The 23,144-nt window shown below is 45.7% G+C and overlaps 1 protein-coding gene across 1 annotated transcript; it reads right to left on the bottom strand.

Moving 5' to 3' along the window:
• Positions 1-1,822: 1,822 nt before the first annotated feature.
• armc2 (armadillo repeat containing 2) lies at positions 1,823-23,144 on the bottom strand. The gene is made up of 18 exons (XM_080023169.1): positions 23,094-23,144; positions 21,679-21,958; positions 21,514-21,586; positions 20,813-20,978; positions 20,364-20,502; positions 15,193-15,311; positions 14,281-14,391; positions 12,202-12,386; positions 11,439-11,541; positions 11,124-11,347; positions 8,989-9,134; positions 8,402-8,501; positions 6,315-6,621; positions 4,472-4,594; positions 4,065-4,178; positions 3,375-3,507; positions 2,243-2,415; positions 1,823-1,985 (listed from the first exon to the last, which is right to left on the bottom strand). The coding sequence occupies exons 2-18, from the start codon at positions 21,927-21,929 to the stop codon at positions 1,843-1,845; spliced, it is 2,610 nt and encodes an 869-aa protein (XP_079879295.1). The 5' UTR covers positions 21,930-21,958; positions 23,094-23,144; the 3' UTR covers positions 1,823-1,842.

Raw genomic sequence — 23,144 nt, forward strand, 5'->3', positions numbered from 1 at the left:
CCTGTCTGAACTGGTCTCTGACCTCACTGGGGTAAAAACCGAAACAAACAAAAGGTCCAGCAGGTCCCCGAAGGATGAGTTCAGGCTACTGATCTGGTCCAAACTTCAGGGTGTTCTGCATGCAGGGATGACTCGGGGACTGCCCAGTGTTCCAAAATCCCAATCGTCCAAAAAATTTTGGGTTACTGATGGTAAAGTTTAGATATAATGTTGTAGATGGTTAAGTTTAGGTATAATGTTGGAGATATTTAAGTTTAGGTATAATGTTATAGATGGTTAAGTTTAGGGATAATGTTGGAGATATTTAAGTTTAGGTATAATGTTAAAGATGGTTAAGTTTAGGTATAATGTTGGAGATATTTAAGTTTAGGTATAATGTTGTAGATGGTTAAGTTTAGGTATAATGTTAGAGATGGTTCAGTTTAGGTATACGGTTAAAGATGGTTAAGTTTAGGGATAATGTTGGAGATGGTTAAGTTTAGGTATAATGTTAAAGATGGTTAAGTTTAGGTATAATGTTAAAAATGGTTAAGTTTAGGTATAATGTTAAAGATGGTTAAGTTTAGGCATAATGTTAAAAATGGTTAAGTTTAGGTATAATGTTAAAGATGGTTAAGTTTAGGTATAATGTTAAAGATGGTTAAGTTATGGTATAATGTTAAAGATGGTTAAGTTTAGGTATAATGTTAAAGATGGTTAAGTTTAGGTATAATGTTAAAAATGGTTAAGTTTAGGTATAATGTTAAAGATGGTTAAGTTTAGGTATAATGTTAAAGATGGTTAAGTTATGGTATAATGTTAAAGATGGTTAAGTTTAGGTATAATGTTATAGATGGTTAAGTTTAGGTATAATGTTAAAGATGGTTAAGTTTAGGTATAATGTTAAAGATGGTTAAGTTTAGGCATAATGTTAAAGATGGTTAAGTTTAGGCATAAGGTTAAAGATGGTTACAGTGTTAGGATGTTATCCATGTCCAATGGGACATTTTTAGGACTATTGGGGCTTGGTTACTCCCGGTCGACAACGCAATCACCAGCAAGAATCTCTCTCTAAAGTCTCGTGTTTGCCGATAATAAAAACAAAAACCCTAAACACACAAAATGTCATTTCATGGAGCAAGCTCTCAATCAGCCTGACGACTGTTTTACTGTTTCACTTATCAATGGGAGAGTTAACCCACGGGTAGAACAATGTTTGCTACTAACGCTGGCTATGAGATGTTCTGTAGGGGGGGTTGAAATATCAACATTGTCCTGCAGGATGGCTACTGTAAGAGGTGGGTGTTTCTCGTTTTAGTTTTTTTTTACATTAAGTGCCGTTTCTGATTTGTATTTCCATGTCATAACAATGTGATTTATTTTTGGAAACACTGTACTTCTTTCACACAGTGTAACTTGTTAAGCACTGCCTGCCCCCCCCATCTGTGTGATGAAATAATAAAAGGCTTTGAGAAACAAAAACAAACAAAAACATATTTTTCAGACAACCGTCTCTCCTGATGTGTTTTTTTGTTTTGTTTTGTTTTTTCATACATAGTAGTCCCAAGTTCCACAGAACACAAGTGTTGCTACAGCCGTCGCACAACTGTACAGAGCCGCAGACAGATCTGCTCATGATGAGGTACATTCTTGCTTCATCGTTGGGTTTTCCAAGACGTAGATCATCATAAAATGACATTCACACCAAAACATACTGATTAAAACACGCAGAGTTCATTTAGTGACAGTCAGCACGGCACGGCACGGCATAACGGGTCTTATACACAACTAAAGAGGAATTACGGGGAAAAAGATTAACGTGCATCAGACCACAAACGGGGTTGGGCCCTGATAGAATAATAGTCATACGAAAAGGTCAGAGGTCACAGGATTGACAGGACAGCTCGCGGGCTGCAGTCTCTGGATGAGCTTCTGAGCGACGGGGAGGAACTCTGACTCCCAGCATGCCCTGCGGTGGTCGGTCATGCAGAGGGCCTCCTCTTCACCTGAGGAATGGATGTTGAAATGAAGACGTCACTGACCCAATATTTGTAAAACTGAATTTAAAGACATTTTCTGAGTTTTTAGGGACCTGCAGTTAAAGCTTTGTTGTAATCTATCATCATCAATAGTATCAAAACCAAGATCATCATAACGCCAGGTCACAGGAATGGCCTACTTCAAAGATTAGAAGCAAGGAATCGAGAAAGCGGTGTTTGGGGACACGTTTGCCATGGGTTCCTTTTTGCATCATTGCACCCACATGAATACAGCTCCAGGATCTCCAGCAGGGCCTCTCTCTCCTGCTCGCTCAGAGCGACGTGGAGGCCGGCGCTCCCCGAGTCCCCCGGCTCCGTCAGGTTCCACAGGGTCCGACACGCTTGGCCCGCCAGCTGCCAATCCCCCGGCCCGAAGTCTCTGAGACAGTCTGACAGCCTGCACACACACGCACGAGCACGCACACACACACACACACACACACACAATTATCATATGACTCGAGGGGGGGGGGGGTTCACATGACCTGGAGGCTGGAAGGCATTAGCTTCACTTCAATGGATGACATCTGAAAGAGACGAGTGAGTGCGTGCGAGCGCGCGTGTGTGTGTGTGTGTGTGTGTGTGTGTGTGTGCGCGCGCGCTTGCTTGCATGTGCATGCTTGCGCGTTCCCTCCCTTGCCAATGAAGGCAAATGGAACAAAAGGTTCATACAGTCGCAGATTAATCTCTTACGTAAAAGCGAGTTCATCTCGGGAGGTAAGCGGTTTGTGTTGAGGCTGGGGAGGAGTGTTCTGAGGAGAGTCACAGACTAAAATCCACGGAAGACATGACTTGTCTTGTGGTTTTTGTTTTTGGAAAACACCACCTGCTCGCTTCTGACCCCCACAGATAAAGCTTTCATTTATAAAACAAAAAAACAACAACTCTAGAACAGTAAAGGAAAGAATCACTGTCACCCCTTTCAATAGGGATGGGACGTCTGATCCCGATGCTTGATCCACTCTGGTGAAGCGCTGGAGCTTGTGTGGGATTTACCGTTGTCAAGTCAACGATGGCGTCCCAAAGCTTCGAACGCGATCGGAGCACCGGAAAAGGAGTGACTGGTATCTGAAACTTAACGTGCCGTTGTATCAGGATTCCCGTCGGCAATGTCCACATCACGTGGCTGCTGTGACTCCTGCAAACCACCGGGTGTCTTTGTGCTCTGCGTTTCCCACGAAGCCCCGAAGCTTCGCTCTTTTTTTCGACACAAACCGGAAGAAAGCCCCAAAGCTTCACAGGGTTTACCCGCCCATCACTACCTATCAATGCTTTATACCGTACACACACACACACACACACACACACACACACACACACACACATACACACACACACACACAAACTTGTCCTTACTTGGCGGCCGCCCCCTCCCGTGAGAGCTTGGCCCTTTTGGGGGTGTCCAGGGCCAGGTTGGTGAGGACCCCGCAGGCGGCGTAGCACACCTCACAGCTTTTGGAGTCCAGCAGAGTCACCACAAACTGGTCCACTGTGGGTGGAGGCGGGAGGCGGGGGGCGGGGGGGGGGGGGGGGGGACACAGGTGGTTGAGTGTGTGTGTGTGTGTCCTGACAGTGTGTGGGAGAAATCCTAAACTTGAGCATAAGAAGGCCAGTGTGACCGGTTGTCGTGAGTCAGTGTTTATCCTGGCTGCGGTTTGGCCTCGCAGATAAGTGCAGAACAAGCTCAGCGCGTCCCGGAACAGATTTACGTGTCAGGCGTAAACTCACATGATGTGATATCCCGCTCATTCCTTCCGTACGGTAACCCCTTGAAAATTAAACATGTTCTGTAAGTAGAAAGGTCTATCATTTTCCCAACATGACCACCCAAGGTAGAGGGCGTAATGGAAGGCCCTGGGCCGAAGGAAATTCTGATTTGCGAAAAACATAGTGTTTTCTCAGCGTTTTGGCCTCATGTGAGCGTTTTTAAATTGTTTTTGCGTTCTCGTGTCTCAAGTTTTGTCTTATTTTTTAACAGAGGGGGGAAAAAATGCGTTTTCAGAAATATCCCTATCTTCGTGTGGGCGAGGTCTGGGAAACACGCACCTTTGTTTTGCATGATGAAGTCGCGGACGTCGCGGGACTGCGAGAGGTTCCCGTAGACACGGGTTCCCTCCAGCATGGCGTCCATACTGGAGCTGAGCAGCAGCCTCAGGATCACTGCAGAGGGAGGGGGGAAGAAAGCGAGGGAGGGTAAAGGATGCAAAATCAGAGACAACTAAATATGCAGTAAACCTACATGCAGCGCTGAGAAGTACTCCCCCGATTTCCAATTCACATCTTCTCTTTGTCAGTTTTATAGTGCTTTACGGGCTATAAAGTAGAATGATGTACGAAGGTAATTCTCTCTCTCTCTCTTTCTCTCTCTCTGTCTCTCTCTCTCTCTCTCTCTCTCTCTCTCTCTCTCTCTCTCTTTCTCTCTCTCTCTCTCTCTCTCTCTCTCTCTCTCTCACACTTGGCGATGGCGAGCTGGTTGTTTCGGAGGGCGGAGTCCTGTTCCCAGTAGAACGACAGGTTGTTAACAGTGGCGCCGACGTTGACCAGCAGCTCCTCGCTCTCTGCCACGGACCTCCGCTCTGACACACACACACACACACACACACACAGTAAGACACACAAGGTTTAAGAAGAGCTACCTTAACAGGCCAGTGGTCCATGATTTCATTTTAAATTTGCACGCATCACCTTGGTGATGGGAATGATCTGTGATGAACAGTTTGAAAATACAGGCAAGTAGAGACAGCAAGGCCCCGCGAGTGGTTTTGGAACCACTCCATGCCTGATGTAGCAGATGCAAATCAGGGATATTGGGGTCGCGTGGTGTCTGTGTCGCACTGGATCTTGGTGTGGTGTTGTGAGAGTGTCTCCCTCTCTTTCCCGGAGGACTTAAAGGATCTGCTGCTAACGTCTTAGATACCACAGGACACCTTAATGTGGAGTCCATGCCTCGACGAGTCAGAGCCGTTTTGGGGGCACGAGGGGAGCTCGACAATATTTGTGGTTATTAGTGGTGATTTTAATGTTGTGGCTGATCCGTGTATATGTATGTCATGGATGTTGATCAAATTTATATCTGAAGTAATGTGGGTTTTTGAACCAATATTTGACTATGAGGCAAGATTCCTCAAATCCTCCAAGGCCCGGCGATCTCCATGGTGATCTCTGGCGACCCCCTGGGGGGTCTAGCACCCCAGGTTGGGAATCACCGCAATAAATCAACACGCAGCCACTTCTCTACATCTGTTTTCTTCTCTGTACCTTTATGAGGTTTTCACAAAGTGAGGGACAAGGGTTTCAGCTTTCTTCCCCGTCTGTTGACTTTGAGTTCTCTTGAGTTACTGTACACCACGTTCTTTGACAGCTGTTTCCTCTCTCTCTCTCGCTCTCAATATCTATCGCTTTCTTTTTTCCTCTCTCTCTCTCTCTCTCTCTCTCTCTCCTCTCTCTCTCTCCTCTCTCTCTCTCTCTCTCTCTCTCCTCTCTCTCTCTCTCTCTCTCTCTCTCTCTCTCTCTCTCTCTCTCTCTCTCTCTCTCTCTCTCTCTCTCTCTCTCTCTCTCCTCCTGACTTCAGAGAGAGCCCGGCGGGGGGTGGGGGGGGTGGGGGCGAGAGTCTCACGCCCGCAGGTGTGAAACCATCGAGCCGCACCGAGTCGATTCATACGTGCGCACGAAACACACCAGCCGTGAGATGTGACAAAACATCCTGCTCCCAGCAGCAGAGTGGTTGGCACCGGCAAACTCGATAAAAAGAATGTAAATGCGAGAGCGGGAATGAAGAAGACGACAAAATTGCGTCTTCCCAGCACAAGGGAAGTGGTTTTTTCGACGCCTGCAATGTGCACATTTTTTTCTTTTTACTGTAAATCAAGCAGAGTGGCATGTGGTTCAGGCTTATCAGAACACCACATTTTATCTCTACCTGTAATTCCATGAAGAACCAACAGCTACCACAGTGTGATAGAAAAACGGTTGGTTACTAATTACTCTGATACTTTATATTACTAATAATCATTCTTTATATTCAGAGATTTAGAATATTATATTCATAAACAATAGTCAAAAATGATCTGTATTCGAAGGTTACTTTTAATTGTCACTTTGGACATCATGCTGCTGTAAAATCATGATATCATGAAGTTTTTAAACTCTTAATGTTTAAGCCCTTTAGCTATAAACTACATAATGTAAGCTCTAGAAGTTTAAGCTCTAGAACATGAACTTCTTGGACTTTAAGCTCTAGAAGCAGGTCAGGCCCTGCAGTCGGGTGATGACAGCCATACGGGACTCTTTGCTTACCCAGTGTCTCCATCAGCAGCTCCACGCAGGCGGGGTCAGCGGCCAGCGCCGGCCCCACGTCCGGGTGGATGCACATGTTGGCCAGCACCCTGACCAGCTTCACCAGGACGTCCTCGCTCTCTCGCGCTCTCCCCGGCGGCGGCCCGGCCCCCGTGGGTGAGGGCGGCCCTGCGTCCCTCCGCTGGTAGGCGCGGTACACCTGGAGCAGAGCGCCCGTGCAGCCGTCCACCCGGAACAGACGCTGCCGCGCCTCGTCGCTCTTGGCCGTCAGGTTGCCGAGGGTGAAGAGGAGACGCACTGCTAGGTCCTGGAGAAATGTTATGTGAGAACAATCAGATAAAAACCAATGAGGACGAAAGAGAAAGGAGTCAGAAGAGTAAGGTGAAGAGTCAGGAGCTTCACGGATGGATCGCATGGGTTCTGTTTGAGCAGCTAAAACTATTCAGTACAAGACGTGACGTGGAATAATATAACATTTTCCATCGCCTCAGTGATCCGCTCTTTGACTTTACATGGTGAAGCATGCTTCAACGTCCCCCTCATCGCGCTCCATCACTACCTCTCTGTCTGTAGATGTCAGAGAGGTAAATCTGAATCTGAAGTTCTTTTTTTTTGTTTCCCTTTTTCCAAAATTCCAGTTAGAAAAAAAAAAAAGATGGAGTGTGGAGACTCAGAGGTGGAAAATCTGAGTTCAGAACAAAAAGATTCCATTCCGGGACTATGAATCAACCACGTGGATTCTCTAATTAGCATCAACCCAGAGGTCAGCTGATCCCTGCGTTCACACCCACCCCCCCACTTGACGTCTGTGTGTTCTATGACTGTCTATTTGTGTATTTGTCAGGGATAGAGAAACCACCCAACGTGGCGAAGTGTACCTCCTGTTTATCTCGGTCGTGGCAGAACATGACACTCAAGAAAACACGCGCTCTGTGACGTGAGGTCAAGACAGACTGTCCCACAGACGGGGTGTTAATTACACCCCGGCATGTCCAGAGTGTGTCTGTGTGTGTGTGTGTGTGTGTGTGTGTGTGTGTGTGTGTGTGTGTGTGTGTGTGTGTGTGTGTCGGTGTGTGTGGATACGCCAATGTGAGTGCTTCTATTTTCATTTCTCTGTCTCTTGTTTGTGTTGGTACGTTGTTGTGTTTACACGCCGACTGATTGCAACCATACGTCTTCCCTGTCTGATCACCACAGCCTCTCATCCTCCCATCCGTCTTCCCCCGCTCTCCGACTCCCACCTCCCTCTATTCCCCTATCCTCTCCGCTCCTCTTATTCCCCTCCTGCTTCTAAACTGCAACTTGCCTTTCTCCTCCTCCTCCTCTCTTCGACTTCCTCAACCTTGTCGATGCGCAGGGATTAAACGTCAAACACACGCACATGCACACACACGCACACACACACACACACACACACACGCACGCACGCACGCACGCACGCACGCACGCACGCACGCACGCACGCACGCACGCACGCACGCACGCACGCACGCACGCACGCACGCACGCACGCACGCCACACATGTTTAGAGAATAGGGAAGAGAGAGAGGGAGAGAGACTACAATGCAGACACACGTTGTGCTACTAATGTACCAGAACTTGGAGTACATAAACAACCTCCCTCTGGAGGTAAACACGCTTAGTGGAGCTTCAGTATAAACAACGGAACAATCTGCTCTCGTTTTCCATGTCTCCACACACACACACACACACACACACACACACAGATAAAAAGACACACACACACACACACACTGAGATGGGGTGTGTGTGTGTGTGTATCACATTTTAATGCAGCTTATGAGTGTTTATGTGTGTGTAGAAGGGCGGGGGGCACATATATACCCACTAGAACACCCAATCACATACCCCACACACACACACTTAAACACACCAACAGGTGCTCTCACATTCACACAAACGGCAGCCAAGACACACACACACACACACACACACACACACACACACACACACACACACACACACACACACACACACACACACACACACACACACACACACACACACACACACACACACACACACAATGAGATGGGGTGTGTGTGTGTGTATTCACTGAACTCACCTGTTTCTGGTGGTGTTTTCTTAGCAGCTCTATAAATATCTGGTAACAGTCGGGCGTCTGGGCCAACGCCAGGCAGCACTCCGAGTAAGAGGACAGTTTGCTGGCGAGAGGGAGGGAGAGAAACATCTGATCACACAATGATAACACGATGACATCATGGAGGACGCTTTTCGTCAACGTTCATTTGGGTCTCCATCAGAATTTGTTTATAAAGTCCTATGATATGGCTTCTGTTTTACAATAGAAAACAATATGACAATATGTGAACAGGCAGCTCTTGGTTTACTTGAATGTACATTGAAAAACATTAAGTCGCCAACCACAGCGGCTCAAACAAAGTGAGTCACAGGCCAGCAGCTAGGACACACTTTTGGGAACCGACTTCCCCTTTAATCAGTGCGAAGTGACCACAGGGCCACCTGAGACAGCCATTAAAGATTCAATTAAGGCAAGGAAGGGAGAGAGAGAAGAGGGGAGGAGAAGAAAAACAGAATCAATCAAGAGACCCTGAGATGGAGTCAATGATTTTGTTGCTTCAAAAGCCCAGGAGAGCGTGTGAGTGTTTCCTGAAGTGGGCGACGTGTTACCTGAACACTCTGGCGGTGTTGGTGCAGACATCCAAGTTGTCCTGGTGATGCCGCAGCGTCAGGCTGAGCTCTGATAGGAGGTCATGGGAGAGGGAGAGTTGGCGGGACTCTGGGTGGTCAGCCAGGTTCCTCAGGGTGGCTGTCAGCTGGACGGGTGGTAAAGAGAAAGACCAAAAAAAAAAAAAAATCAAAAAAAACGATTGGGAACTGTGGACAGGAAGTAGCCGCATGACCAACTACTGTATAACGAGGGTAGGGTAACATTGATTCTGTTGGTGTTTTGTCCAAAGCGGCAACCGTCACGACCGGCCAATGCAGAATACCAAGCCAATGCTTTCGCTGCAGTTCATCTAGCGGCCACTAGGTGCTCCTCCAGAAAACCTCCAACTACATGGAAGTCAATGGAAAAAGGAGAAACTTCTCACTCCAAATACAGCCAAATACCAGCCCTGAGAGTCTCAATATCTAAGTTTAGTTCTTTTAATGGGTGTCTTGGTTGTGATTTAGAAAATATTTGATATTTGTTCCATAAAGAGGATATTAAGGCTTAGTGAGAAATATTTAGAGACGTAGTTGCTTGGATTAACAGATCACTTGTTATTGTTCGAAACAAGGTGGTTGTGTTTCTTCCTTCCCCCGACTGTCTGTCAGACTCCGTCCAGTTGCCCACATTTGGAAGTCCTGGCTCCGTATCCTGACAAGGATACGGAGCCAGGCGCGAGGGTTAACCCAAACCCGAGGCTTCAGAAACCGACAGGTGTCGTCACAGGGGCTACGTCCGATTCTCTTTCTACAGTCTATGGTTCTGTCCATTGTTTGAAGTGGTTTCCACCTCACGCTGGGCCTCTTGCTGCCGAGAACAGAACGCTACACAGCGCCGGGAACGGAAGCTATTCAGCGCGACTATAAATCCATCAAAAGCAGGAAATCACTTCTTCAAATGCATGGCAGCACCTCCCAGACATACTGTAGTCACATCTGACCCGTTGCTTTGTCTCAGCTGATGACTAAACCAGTCCGGTTAGCTATCAAACAGAATGCCGACTCCGAATGTATGTTTCAACCGTCATCTGTTACTGTTCTAGTGCCAGTTATATTCTATAGTGTGAAGTGGGCCGGGGTTTGGACGCAGAGCCAGTATATCCCATAGGAACACTATGCGACTTCTACGGCATATAGCAGACAAAAACAATAACATCCCATTGGTGTAAGAGGAAAATCCACATCAAAGATACTTTCCAAAGGCCACAGACACAAATAGACAGAACATGTAACACACTGTTCCCTTTTGTTTTGCTGTTTTTGAATAACTGGTGTTTTTTTTGGTTACACAGCCAAGCTGTTGGGGAAGAATGAGGAGTGTTTGTGTTGAGGGCGTGGGCGCTTCCAGTTTCCATCTGTTTTGTTTATGTATAACTATGTGCACGCTATAAGACACGGCACCCAGAGCTACGATGGAAAATAAATCCAGATGTCTGACATCGAACAGCAGATCAGCTCCAATCATTGGAATAATTCCTTCTAATTTGTTCAGTCAGTGTTGGTCTCGCATTTCAAATGTCGCTGTTGGAAAGATTTTGTTGTGTTTCAGAGAAAAGCGGTGAAGTGTGAGCCCTTAAAAGGCCGGATAATGTAAGATAATGGTGGGGTGGTGACCGAGAACTCTTGTTTACACTTTTTTCCCCAACACATTTACTCTACTTGTTTTTGTCTTTTGTCACAGTTGCTGTTCGTAAATGGCCTTTTAGACACTTTCCACCAAGTAAGGTCCTCTACTACACTGTACTGCTTATCCAGACTGCTAAAGCATTAATTCCTCCACAGGAATCCAATCCTGACACTTGGTATCATGTGCAAAGTTTTAGGGCAAATTTGGGGCACTGGAAATACGCCATCAGTGAAGAGATGGGACATTGTCAGGCGATCAGATATTCAAAGATGCTGTTAGCAGTGAAAGCAGCTTCTGATACGATGTATTTTTGAACTAACCATGTATCTTACTCAACTAAACATAACCACCAGGTAGTCTAAGTTGGTAACTGTGATAAAACGTTCCAACCACTTGCGACAGTTAATAACAGACAACAACACATTACCCCCCACAAATGATAAGTGTATCATCCCCTGTATCTCACCTGCACGAGTATATGCCCCGCGGTGGTAAAGTAGGCGTGTCCAGGCTCGGAGAGTGGGTGGAGCCTCTGGAGGAGTTGATGGACCACGCCCACACAGCCCTTGGCCAATAGGAGCCTGAGGAGGGCGCCGTTTCCGGACAGGAATTTGAGAGTGCCCACGCAGTAGAGCACAGCTTCTCCCGACGCACACACATCCTCGCTGCCCAGCACGACCAGCAGGGAGTCTGGGGAGAGAGGCTCACGGACATCACCTCCATGTTTAACACCCAAACACCAATGGAAAGACCCCGAAAACTCTGGATTCTAAATTCACACCTATGATGGAGTTGTTCTGGAAAAGCTCGTCGTTGCTCTCGCTGCGGCTGATCTTGAAGATGAGCTTGCAGATGTTCAGCAGGTTTTTGCCACTGACGCACAGCTGGAAATTATTATTAAAAAAACAATTATTTATATTATTATATTTTATTTGTGAGATAGAAGTATGAGTAACTACTGTATAACCAGAGCAGACTGAATTAATTTTGTTGGTATTCAAGCAGTTCAGCTAATGGCCACTAGATGCTGCTCCAGAAAACCAACTGAGTGGAGGTCAATGGAATATTTTTTGGACATTTTTTAAAATTTTTATATTTTTGAAAGATTTTGTTAATACTTTTTTCATTTGCTTTTTTTCTTATATTTTATGTTCTCTGTATATTTTCTAATTTGGATTATTCTATTCAACAATTTCTGCAGTCTTCTGAGAGATAGTTTCAATATAACTTGTTATCAATGTTATCTGGAATCAAACTATTTATTATTCAAATTCTAAGACTGTATATTCTAATATAATCATAAGTCATTATTCAAAACTATTGTTATGACCAATGTGACCTCCGAAGACCTTCAAATAATAAATGGGGAAGGATAGGCTGTTTGTCCACGCACGCACGTACGCACGCACGCACGCACGCACGCACGCACGCACACGCACACACACACACACACACACACACACACTCACACACACACACACACACACACACACACACACACAGACACACACACACACACACACACACACACACACACGACTCACAGCCAGGCAGAGCTTGGCGATGTGCAGGTTGAGCAGGGCCGAGTCGAGGTCAATGAGGCGGAACAGCGTTCGGAGAACCTCCGCTCTGCGATGGCAGCACCGGCCGAGCAGCTGCCGCTCTGTCAGGACGCCATGGAGGCTGACGCACACATCACATAGCCGCTCCACTGAGCCCTCGTCTCTTCCTGGCGTCACAGCATTTTATTATGTTTTTTATTATTTTTGGGATTTCCAGAGCCTTTATAACCAACTGAGGTCAGCAAAATGGAAACAGACCCATTGGACAGTTTGCAAACGTCTTGCATCAGAGAGATGTTGAGGTATATGAACCCATTACGCACATCTCAGCTTGCGTTATATAGTTAAATGTGAGTAATGCATTCTGGGATTGGAAGTGAGGGATGTGGTGTAGCACCGACTATATTACATTGGCTGGAATTAAAGCAACATTAAATGTGCGAGTCCTCCCTTCTCCAAGTCAGTGCTTTGCGTTTCAGTGGTCATACATGGGTCAGCAACACTTCCACAACTGGCAGCGCCGCTCCTGATGCAGAGGAGGAGGGTGGGGTCCCCTTTTCCCTGTTTCTTTTTAGGTGAAATAAATGTTCTCTGTGCATGAAAAAGACAAGAGCCACTGACTGCTTCCCCAGAAAAACGACAGGCCGCCACTGCACACACTCAATACCTTCGCTACGACATTTCCCACTGAATGTGAATCTGAAAAAGGTGTTTTATGTATGAGCTAGAAGGCGCTCGCCGCGATAAATATTTAATATTTATCTTTCAAATGAATTTTCCATTAAATTTGCAGAGTGCTAAAATATTTACAGCCGTAGATTTCATTTCACGGCTGTTCAGACGGCAGTTTGGCAATGGGAGTTCTGCCAAACATAACACTTATTTTGTTTGCATTTTCCCATGGTTGGAATGACAGCACTTTTTTTTCAATCTCAGGGAGTCCATGTATGACCATCTGCCAACACAAACAAACACACACACCGAAAGGTCAAATTTTCAGACCCGTTGGCTGTGGATGAAAAGTCAAACTGTCAAAGAAAGAACGACGGAGGATGAAACCCCAATAACAAGAGCTTTCCTCTAAAGCTTGATTTACACCGAATACGACAAACGACAAGAACAAGTCCATTAATTTCTATGGAGACACTCCATCTGGAGGTTAATCAGTCAATTTGTCAGTCAAGTTAGAGGAACTGGGCTTAAATCGAAGTAAATATGTCACTTATATAAAATAATTATGTTATTCACGTTAAAGTTGGATGTCACCACATTTACTATCAATAAATCTATTTTTATATAAGTGAATTGTGTGTATTTTATTTTTCGCATGATATAAATACAATTTTTAACTCTTCTTCCGCAACATGTTAACTGTCCAACTGATCAAACTACTGACTATTGTACTGGAATAAACAAGTTCTCCCTTTTTTCCTAATATAATACAGTGGTACCTCGACTTACGACTGCACCTACTTACGACCGACTGCTCCAAGATAGGACCGTGGAAATTTGCAGTTGGCGCATCGGCGGCCAGTCAGCAGTCAGTCAGCAGTCAGTCAGCGGGTGACCTACATCGTGTGTGCACGTAGTTCGTGGCTCATCGATATTTTTTTCATATTGACTGTGTTTGTGCTGTGTATTTTGTTTATTTTCACCATCCATGCTGACTCCCAAGAAGAAGGATGATGGGGGAAAGAAAAAAGGCAATGATTCCCATTGAAACTAAGAAGGAAATCATAGAAAAATACGAGCTTGGTGTATATGGGGAAAACTGCTTCGACATACGACAGTTTCAACATACGACCGTTCTTATAGAACGAATTACAGTCGTAAATCGAGGCACCACTGTACCACATATTTTGTGACGCGAAATCCCGACGCGGTTCACACGACGACCACCAGGGGGGTAATCCGACCGTCTAATCTGATTACGAATCAGGTGTGAAGCATGCTTAAATGTCGCGACAGGTGATAATTCTGGTCATCCCGATTCCTCCGACCGCCCAGACATGAGGAGATTCACTTCTTCACTTCGCCGATTTGTGTGTTTTGCGAATTAACCTGTGTCTGTGGCCCCCAGCTCAGCCAGAAGGGGGACGATCGCACTCTCCCAGAACGACGCCTCGGCCGCCTCCTCGTCCCGGCCGGCCGCCCCCTCTCTGCCGCCCCGCTCTAGAATGAGAGAGAAAGGCCACGTTGAAATTGCGTGTGTGTGTGTGTGTGCAACAGACACACACACACACACACCCGCAGTTCGCCTTAAAAAAATAAATAAAGAAATAAATACAACTGCGCCGAGTGGGGGTTCAGAAGTTCAACTGTCTCAAAATAATTCAGCAGGAAGCTCGACGGCAGAATATGAAATGTCACCGTCCCAATCTGCACTTCCTCTGATTTGTTGTTGTTCTGCTCATGTGGGTTTGGTGTGTGTGTGTGTGTGTGTGTGTGTGTGTGGACGATAATCTACGTGGGATGTTGTAATAAAATAGATCTTTAGGAGCATTTGCACAGGTGTGTGTGTGTGTGTGTGTGTGTGTGTGTTTTCTCTCACACAGACACATTTTCGAAACATTTGCATCACCCCCTCCCACACACACACACACACACACACACACACGGAAACTGTTATCGCCCAAACCAACAGCCCTGTCTCTTATTTGGCTGCCTGTGTCGGTGGGAGAAGAGAGCCCTTAGCAACAACAACCCTCTTTTCAAAAGTTTCCCGTCTACCCCGGGGGGAGGACAGCTCCTCTCTGTGTTTATTTTGGAGACCCACTCACTCACTGCTGTCACTTTCTAACCCCCATGACACACAACCCGAGTTTCTGTGGACATAATGTCGCGTCCTGAGTCATTATGAATCCGCTGCTCCTCTGTTCACACCCACTCTTCGCAATAAAAACCGTTTGCGACGGAAGAGGTGCACGACCTCCTCCGCCGCCTTAATGATCTGTTCTCGAGATCTGGACCAACCTGTTCTCGCTCCCGGTGCCGAGCGGATCGGCGGTCCGCCAGCCGAGTCAGCGCCACTTCGCGCTGTTCTGCTGTAGGCACACAGGCATGAGAGGGTGAGAGGGGCGCACATCAGGTTTTGGGGAGAGATTTGCGTGTAGATCAATTTTCAAAGTTCATCCGCAGCAGGAATTCTGGACATGTTGACTGGCATTTAAGGAAAAGACTGGTAGGAAGGGTTGGTTTTGGATACCAGATACCATCAGACAAACGTCCTGGATGTTGGAAAGTTTTATGTGTATTACCGCAAAGCGCCTCTAGGTGTAGCTGTTGCAACAGCGGTTGAGGGGCAACCTCATTTAGGATGGCGTCTTAATAGCTCTCCTTTCTGTGTGTGTGTGTGTGTGTGTGTGTGTGTGTGTGTGTGTGTGTGTGTCTGTGTGTGTCTGTGTGTGGGCATGCGTGCGTGCGTGTGTGCACGCCCATTTTCGTGTCTAAGTGCAACACATCCTGCCCTCATCAACCGACAGGAACTGTCATCTCGGCTTTTGTGGCCGAGTCTGTTGTGTTACTGTGAGCAGTCTGCACAGCCACACCGCTGGTTACTGTGCAGGACCGCCCGCGCACACACACACGCACACACACTTCTGTGTTGTGGCTTTCCCTCTGCATATAACTGCTATAACTACTGCACACGACGCACAGTGAAGAGAATCATCTGACTGTCCACCAACACGTTTCCAGTTGAACAAATGATCGGGTGTATCAGTTAACACAAATGGCACATAGAGTAAAAGCTCATCCACACAACGGCGGTTCTTTCCCGCTCCACAGATCTCAAAGGACAGGAAAAGACGTAGCTTAAATTCATCACAACCGATTCACATGGTTGTGAAACTTGTGACCATTCATTGGACTTGTTTCAACCCTAGTTTGGGCAATGTTTCTAACTTTTGCCACTCAAATGAGCTTCATTGGTGTTTCTAACAAGACTACAACAAAGGGCCCGGTATAATAACAGTATATTGTAACATTAAGCAGTTTATCTCCTACTCATTGTCAATGGATCATGCATCTTCATGACATGACAAGTAAAAGTGTCCAAGTTTGGCCTCATGGAGAGACTTCTTCACGTCCACAGATCTGATATGAGGATATACATAATGTACATAATACGAGCGGTGCTTTTGGGAAATGGCCTGGCTCGGCACTGCAGGGCATGGGGACCGGCAGGGCAGCTCTGGACAAGGCGTGCCGCTCTGACCGCCAGGGAGCCGGGCAGCTTCGCTTCTGTTTGATAGGATTAGGAGGCTGATAATAAGGCCTCTTTTGTGTGATGATGCATTCTCTGAGACATGACCTCATCCCCCCGTCTTCAGCCCCGGCCCAGCGCAGCACTGCAGTCACAACACACGCCGCTGCAAGCCATGCCCAGATGGGAAAAAATCTAATAGAGAGCCATTTGAGGCTATAAAGCTCCAGCTTTATTGGAGAAAAAGTACAGACTGGAGGTCTAATCTCCACTATCTTTACGTCTCTCCCACAACTCATCATGTTAATCTGTAATGCTGTCTCTGTGTTTTACTGCTGGCATCAGTCAAAATCTCCTCCTCTGGCCACCGGTGCACCTCTGCCTCAACTATTTCTGTCCAGATCTACTGACCAGAAGTCCAGCTTGTCTTGATGTGGTCCATTATGTAGAGGGGGGGGGTTAATCAGACATCAGGTAAGTTTACTACAGGGAAGTTCGTTACTATATGTTTCCACCTCTAGGTATTTCCCAGTGGACAGACATGTCAGGTGTTCGTGCATCGGCGTGATGGTTCAGGACGTAAAAGAAAGTGTAATAAAGTGTTTCATGGTCTGCCGCCCCAACCCGATCAATAGGTGGCGGACGGATTTTAACAACCCCCCTTACCCCCACCCCCACCCCCAAGTCCAGAGTTATGCCTTTTGCGTTGACACATGGCTGATGAGGTCGGCAGAAAGGGAGCTGGAGCGTTTAGCCTGCAGAGGCGTGGAGGCAGGTGGCTGGATGATGGATAGAGGTGGTTTCACAGGGAAGGAGCTGGAGCCAAAAGGCGGCGCATCCAGCTTAGGTGTGAATGGTACAAAGAAGGGGCATGACGTGGATTTGGCAACATCATATGTCATGGCGGGAAGAGATTCTGATGAGTACTGATTACATCACTATGTGAAGCTGTTACCTAAAAGCCTGCTTTATAGTCGCCACAGCTGTAGTGTCTTTTCGGGGAACTTTTGGAAATTTAACACTTTCTATTTACAATTTACTGCTTTACTGTGGTATTTGCACAGCGCCCCCTGTCTTTCAGGAGAATATCGCCTATACAGTATACATCCATCAATACAGTATACACCCATCTATACAGTATACACCCATCTATAGAGTATACACCCATAAGCCACAACCTAAGCCTACATATTTACAGTACATATTTAATTGTAGGTTTTTTTTTGTTATTTGAAGAAGCAGTGTGTGTGCAGTTCTGCATAAAATTAAGACGTCCACATCATATGGAATATTATATACCGATTTACTGTATATGGTAAGAATCCTGCTTTCATGCTAATGATAATATGATTATAATCATAATCAGGAATTATGTCACAATATTTACTTCAATAATGCCCACTAAAAGAAAATATGTCTTTATTTGAGCAAATTAGACAACTGAGCATACACAGCATCAATAAATAGAACGCTATTTTTTTGACAAAAATACAACAAAATATATCAGGAAAAAAACGTCCTTACAAAGATTTCAGTGCAGATTTAAAAGACATTTAGAGAATTGAGCTCATTTTGAATGGCTTACTGACTGACTGAATGAATGACAGGCTGCATTACTTTGTCCTGGTTGCATCAGCCACAAACCTAGAGGTGTGGCTGCAAAGGTTTGGGAAATATGTCGTCATACCTTGCATTCTGCCTAAGCTTTGCTGCTTAAGGGACTAAAAACAAAATTACATTTACTTCAATAGCGCATGAACTGGGCATGAAAACAGAATTAAAGAAAAGCTACGTCATCAGCAATGTCAAGCTGTTTGTACTTACATGTGTGATACCACAGTCAAAACTCCCATAATATAATTTTAATAATAATAATAATTGAATAATTTAATAATATTGTGTGTATAAACTATAACACAATCGCGCAAACTCTGGGTCAGATTTCCTAATGTTTGACTTTGTGGAAAGGTTTTGAAGCTTCCACACTAATGCTAGGTTCAGACCGCCAGTGACGGGGCTGTAGCGTGAAGCCAAGTCGCTCTGGTCTCGTTGCCAGGTCTCTGATGTTGTCGGCGTGCCAAACATTTCAAACCTTTCTCCCTTTCCATATTTAATATAAATGTTATATAGATAGATGGTGCTGTGTGTACTTAAGAAATAGATGTTTTAAATGTTGTAGCTGTTTACTTAGCAAAATAAATGACCTCTTCAAAAAAAAAAAGACATAACTAGTCTTTCAATCCGTCTTTTAAAATAAAGATTTGTCCTTGTTGGAGAAACATACGCGATCAGCCACAACATTAAAACCATCAATACCGTTTTTTTTTTACAAAATTAGAGGAAAAATAAAAAATAAGCGATTGATGCCTTTCCCATTGCCAGGAAAAATGTTTTTCTGGTGCGTCACGTTTGAAGTCACAAACACGTCGGAAAAGGGGCGTGTCATGGTTCCAGTGTGATTGGGAACAAAACGGTAGAGGAGACAGCAACTTAAAAAAACAACGACATAAAACGGTAAAACTTGGCCATTCCTGTAAGTTGCAAGGTGGGGCCCCCATGGATCGGGCTTGTTGTTCCAGCACATGGAACAACAAGCCACAGATACTCAATCGCATCGGACCCTAACCGCAGCCATCCTCATGATGTAAAAGAAAACCTTGTTCATCAGACCAGGCCACCTTCTTCCATTGCTCCATGGTCTAGTTCTAAGGCTCATGTGTCCATTGTAGGTGCTTTTGGCGGTGGACAAGGGTCAGCCTATGAACGGTCGGCAGCTACGCAGCCACCTACACATCAAACTGCGATGTGCTGTGTGTTCTGACACCTTTCTATCAAAGCAGCAACTTTTTCAGCAATTCGTGCTACAATGCTTTTCTTTGGGATTGGACCAGACGGGCTACACTTCCCTCCCCACGTGCATCAATAAGTCTTGGGTGCCCTGTCGCCAGTTCACTAGTTGTCCTTCATTGAACCACTTTTTGTCTCTACCAACTACTGCATACCAGGAACATCCCACAAGACCTGTCGTTTTGGAGATGCTCTGACCCAGTTTTCTAGCCATCACAATTTGGTCATTCTCAAAATCACTCAGATCCTTATGCTTGCCCATTTTTCCTGCTTCCAACACATCAACTTCAAGAACTGACTGTTCACTTGCTGCCTAATATATCCCACCCCTTGACAGGTGCCATTGGAACGAGATGATCAATGTTATTAACATTACCTGTCAGTGGTTTTTATGTTGTGGCTGATTAGTGTAAAATGACGTGTCCCTTAATTTATCTATAATTGAAGGGACCTTTTTTCATTAAAAAAATAACCTAATCATGATCAATTATGCAGTGGTCCAGGCCTCCATTTTCCAAGGACCAGCGCCATTGAGAGCGTATCTTCCCCGCTTTTAGCTGACGCCCAGCATTGCTCATTTGCATAAAGTTAAAGTCTGCTCAACTTTCCTTGTCGCCGTGAAACCCTGAGCTTGTCGCTGAGCATAGCTCCGCCCCCTGCAGCTAAGCAGGGCTACATTTACCCTTCATGTCAGACCACATAATCCTACATGCAAGGCAACATCTATCCTAAATACAAGGCTACATTTACCCTACATTAGCATTAAAACAATTGTGATTTACATTTTCAAACAGTCCAGGACTCAAGGGGGGGCGTGGAGAGGGAGCGATCGGGGCGCAATTTGCACAGCTGTCTCCCTTCCTGACGGTACTGACGATGCAGGTGCCAGCGATGCACGTGCCAGTGATGGCCAGATGAAGCCGAGTTCCGTTTGAAATGCATTGTAGCCTGTCCCTTTGCAGGGTATGTACTCTGGCGGTGTGACCGCACCTTCACAACCAACACAACTTCTGTGTGTGTGCCAATAATTCCATGTATTTTGGTACTGGGGGTGAGGAAGACCAACCGCACAGGTCGGTGAAGCAGCACGTACCTTTGACTGGCCGGTCGTCCTAGGCCGGATTTGGGACCACCGGAGATCGCGGTGTAGTCCGCACTGGGGGGTGCGTCGGGTCCGCCGCCCTCGCCCTGAGCCGACTGCTGGCTTCTTACGGCGCTCAATCTGTCCTTCGCTAAACAGGGAGGAGAAGGTGTGGCAGCTGGCTGATTGAAAGGTGGAGGAAGATTAACAAAACCTTCATTGTGTCACAGCTCTCCAGGCTTTTCAGGCAATATTCCAAACCCTGTGGGGCCATTCTGTTCATCTACTTCAATTTGGTGCTAATTTGGTGCTAATATGTTCATGAGATTCATTCATTGATGTGTTAGTATATAAAAATGGATGCTGTTTTATACTTGATACATCAAGTAGTATGAATGTTGAACTAGTTTTGCAGAAAATCGGTAGAGTCTTCATATCAGTTCATTCTCCTCCCTCCTTACCTTCAGTGGCTCCCTCCAGGGCCTGCAGAGACGGGACAGTCCTGGTCCTGGGCGGCCGCGCCCTCGGCCCCGCTGGGCCCCTCTTGGAGTCCGGTGGTCCTGCTGGAGGTCTGGGATGAGCCTTGACCAGCTCTGCAACAACTTGGGGATCTGGAGGCTTTGGCTTCTGGGACAGTAAAAAAAAAACATGAGGAAAGTAGTGCAACAGCTACATTTTACAGGTTCAGGTGATCACTGAGATCACTACACAATATCAAAACACCTGACTTTAATCCTGAATTCCCTCCCTGGGGATTAATACAGTGATATCCAATCTTTTATTGTCAATCTATTGGCATCTCTCCTTATCTGGATCAGAATTAGAATCAGTTTATTCCACCAGGCACTTTGACATATTCTAGGAATTTGTTGTGGTGAGGTTTGGTGAATTTGTGAAGCTGTCACTCCAAACAGTCCAAAAGAATGGAGAATGAAAATAACAATAAAATAAAATAATAAAAAAAAATATATTAATATGCAATTAATGCGATGATGATGATGATGGTGATGATGGTGATGATGATGATGATGATGATGATGATGATGATACATTGATATGATATAATTAAATATTAATATTAAGATATTAATATTAAATTCTGTATGGAACACACATTACATTCCTGTGGATTCCGAAACTAGTCCTATCAAAGCAAACTTACATGATTGAGTGGAGAGAGGCGAGTCCCTGATCCTGGTCTGGAGTCGGTAGAATCAAAACTCTGAGCATAAATGCTGTGATGGAGGGGGGGACAGGTTTATAATCTGTACTGTGTGTACCTGACTCAAAACTTCATACATTTCCCAACCACATTCTGCTGTCTGACCTGAAGGTTGATGGAGGCCTGCCATCACAATTTGCATGGACAGAGTCGCCGCCGCCGCCGCCGCCACCACCGCCGCCACCACCGCCGAAAAGCTGCCTCTGCGGCTCCCTGGGGGTGAAGGGACGCTGGGTTCTCAGGGTGCGGAGCGACTGACGGGCTTCCTTCACTATTTCCGCACTGGTTTTCTTCAGGGGGTCACGCCTCGGGGCGAAGGACACGCCGCTCTCACGTTTCCTCTCCATAACGCCCATTTAGTCTGAGTGACATTTGCCAAGACGCTCTGGAAATGATGTCAGGTGTCGCTGGGGTTAGTGACGTGATGCAGTGTGTCACTCACAGCTATTAAATAGCATATGGCCAGACAGAAAATGTCCGTGAAGAATGGTGTGCCACTCCAAACAAGGAGGTAAGTCATTTCATTTTTTTTACCAGGAAAGTTTGATTATTAAAAGGTTAATATATTGCAAAGATATGGCTCATTACCTTGAACTAACTACCTTTACTTTTTGTTCAGTCACAATCATAATTGTTTTCCTTTGAGATATTAAACTTGGAACTCGTCACCTATTATTTGATCTGTGGAATTTCATACATCTGAAAGAAGGCCCATGTTTTGACAAACTTGTTTCATAGTAGTGATGAAAAGTTCGACTTCTTTCAGACATTCAGTTCTTGACAAGTCACTCAGTAGGGAAAAAAAGAGCGGTTCAACTTTCCAACATTAGGTTCGTTTGATTCGCTCGTTATAGTGCACGTTGAGCGAGGGTCAGAAGAGTCGGTTTGAATGGAGGCCTCAAAAGAATCAGTTAATTCTATCTCAATAATTCATCCAATTGGACTGTGGATCCCAGCAAATGTTTTAGCCTACTCCCTCAAAAACATTTATTTGGGCAGAGAAATACAAAGTGTGAATCACAAAAACAAAGTACTTGCTTCAACACTATTTGTATTGGTGGAATGGGAAAGTGTAAATCGGCCAGATTCCATATGATTTTATGGCCAATGCCTCCAGACTCTTTTTTACTTGGACTTTAATGCAGTCCCCAGTGACTGTTTTCATTTTGTGACTTGAGGAGTCACTCGCTGGCGGAGCGACTCCGGACTCTCGAGTCATTTAAGAGATTCGTTCGTTAGGAACGACTCGTTTGCGAATCCCGCGTCACTATTTCATCGGTCTCGTTTGAGAATCAGCTGTGCGCGTTCACGTCCGGTATCCATGGTTACCACCCGACGCTGGGAAAGAGGCTCTGAAAACAAACCGTGCCCAGGACACAAATAACAGTCAAACACAACCCCCCCCCCCCAGCAAGCCAGGGAAATACAGTTGAATGAAGTGTATTTTCAAGTTTTCCATTTTTTCAAACGTATCTTTGTGGCAGCAGCTGCGGTGTCAGTGTGACGGCAGGGAAACTTACCGATTGATTAAAACGTAGCCAAAGATCAGCCCCGTCCACATGCAGAACTTA

This window comes from Zeus faber (genome assembly GCF_960531495.2).
Source record: "Zeus faber genome assembly, chromosome: 2".
Classification (NCBI taxonomy): Eukaryota; Metazoa; Chordata; class Actinopteri; order Zeiformes; family Zeidae; genus Zeus; species Zeus faber.

Excerpts from the sequence above, each read along its gene's own strand:
- armc2 (XM_080023169.1), bottom strand. The coding sequence starts at position 21,929 with ATGGGCGTTATGGAGAGGAAACGTGAGAGCGGCGTGTCCTTCGCCCCG. Across the intron at positions 8,502-8,988 it reads AACACCGCCAGAGTGTTCAG|CAAACTGTCCTCTTACTCGG; the intron begins GTAACACGTCGC and ends CCCTCTCGCCAG. Across the intron at positions 3,508-4,064 it reads CTTCATCATGCAAAACAAAG|TGGACCAGTTTGTGGTGACT; the intron begins GTGCGTGTTTCC and ends CTCCACCCACAG.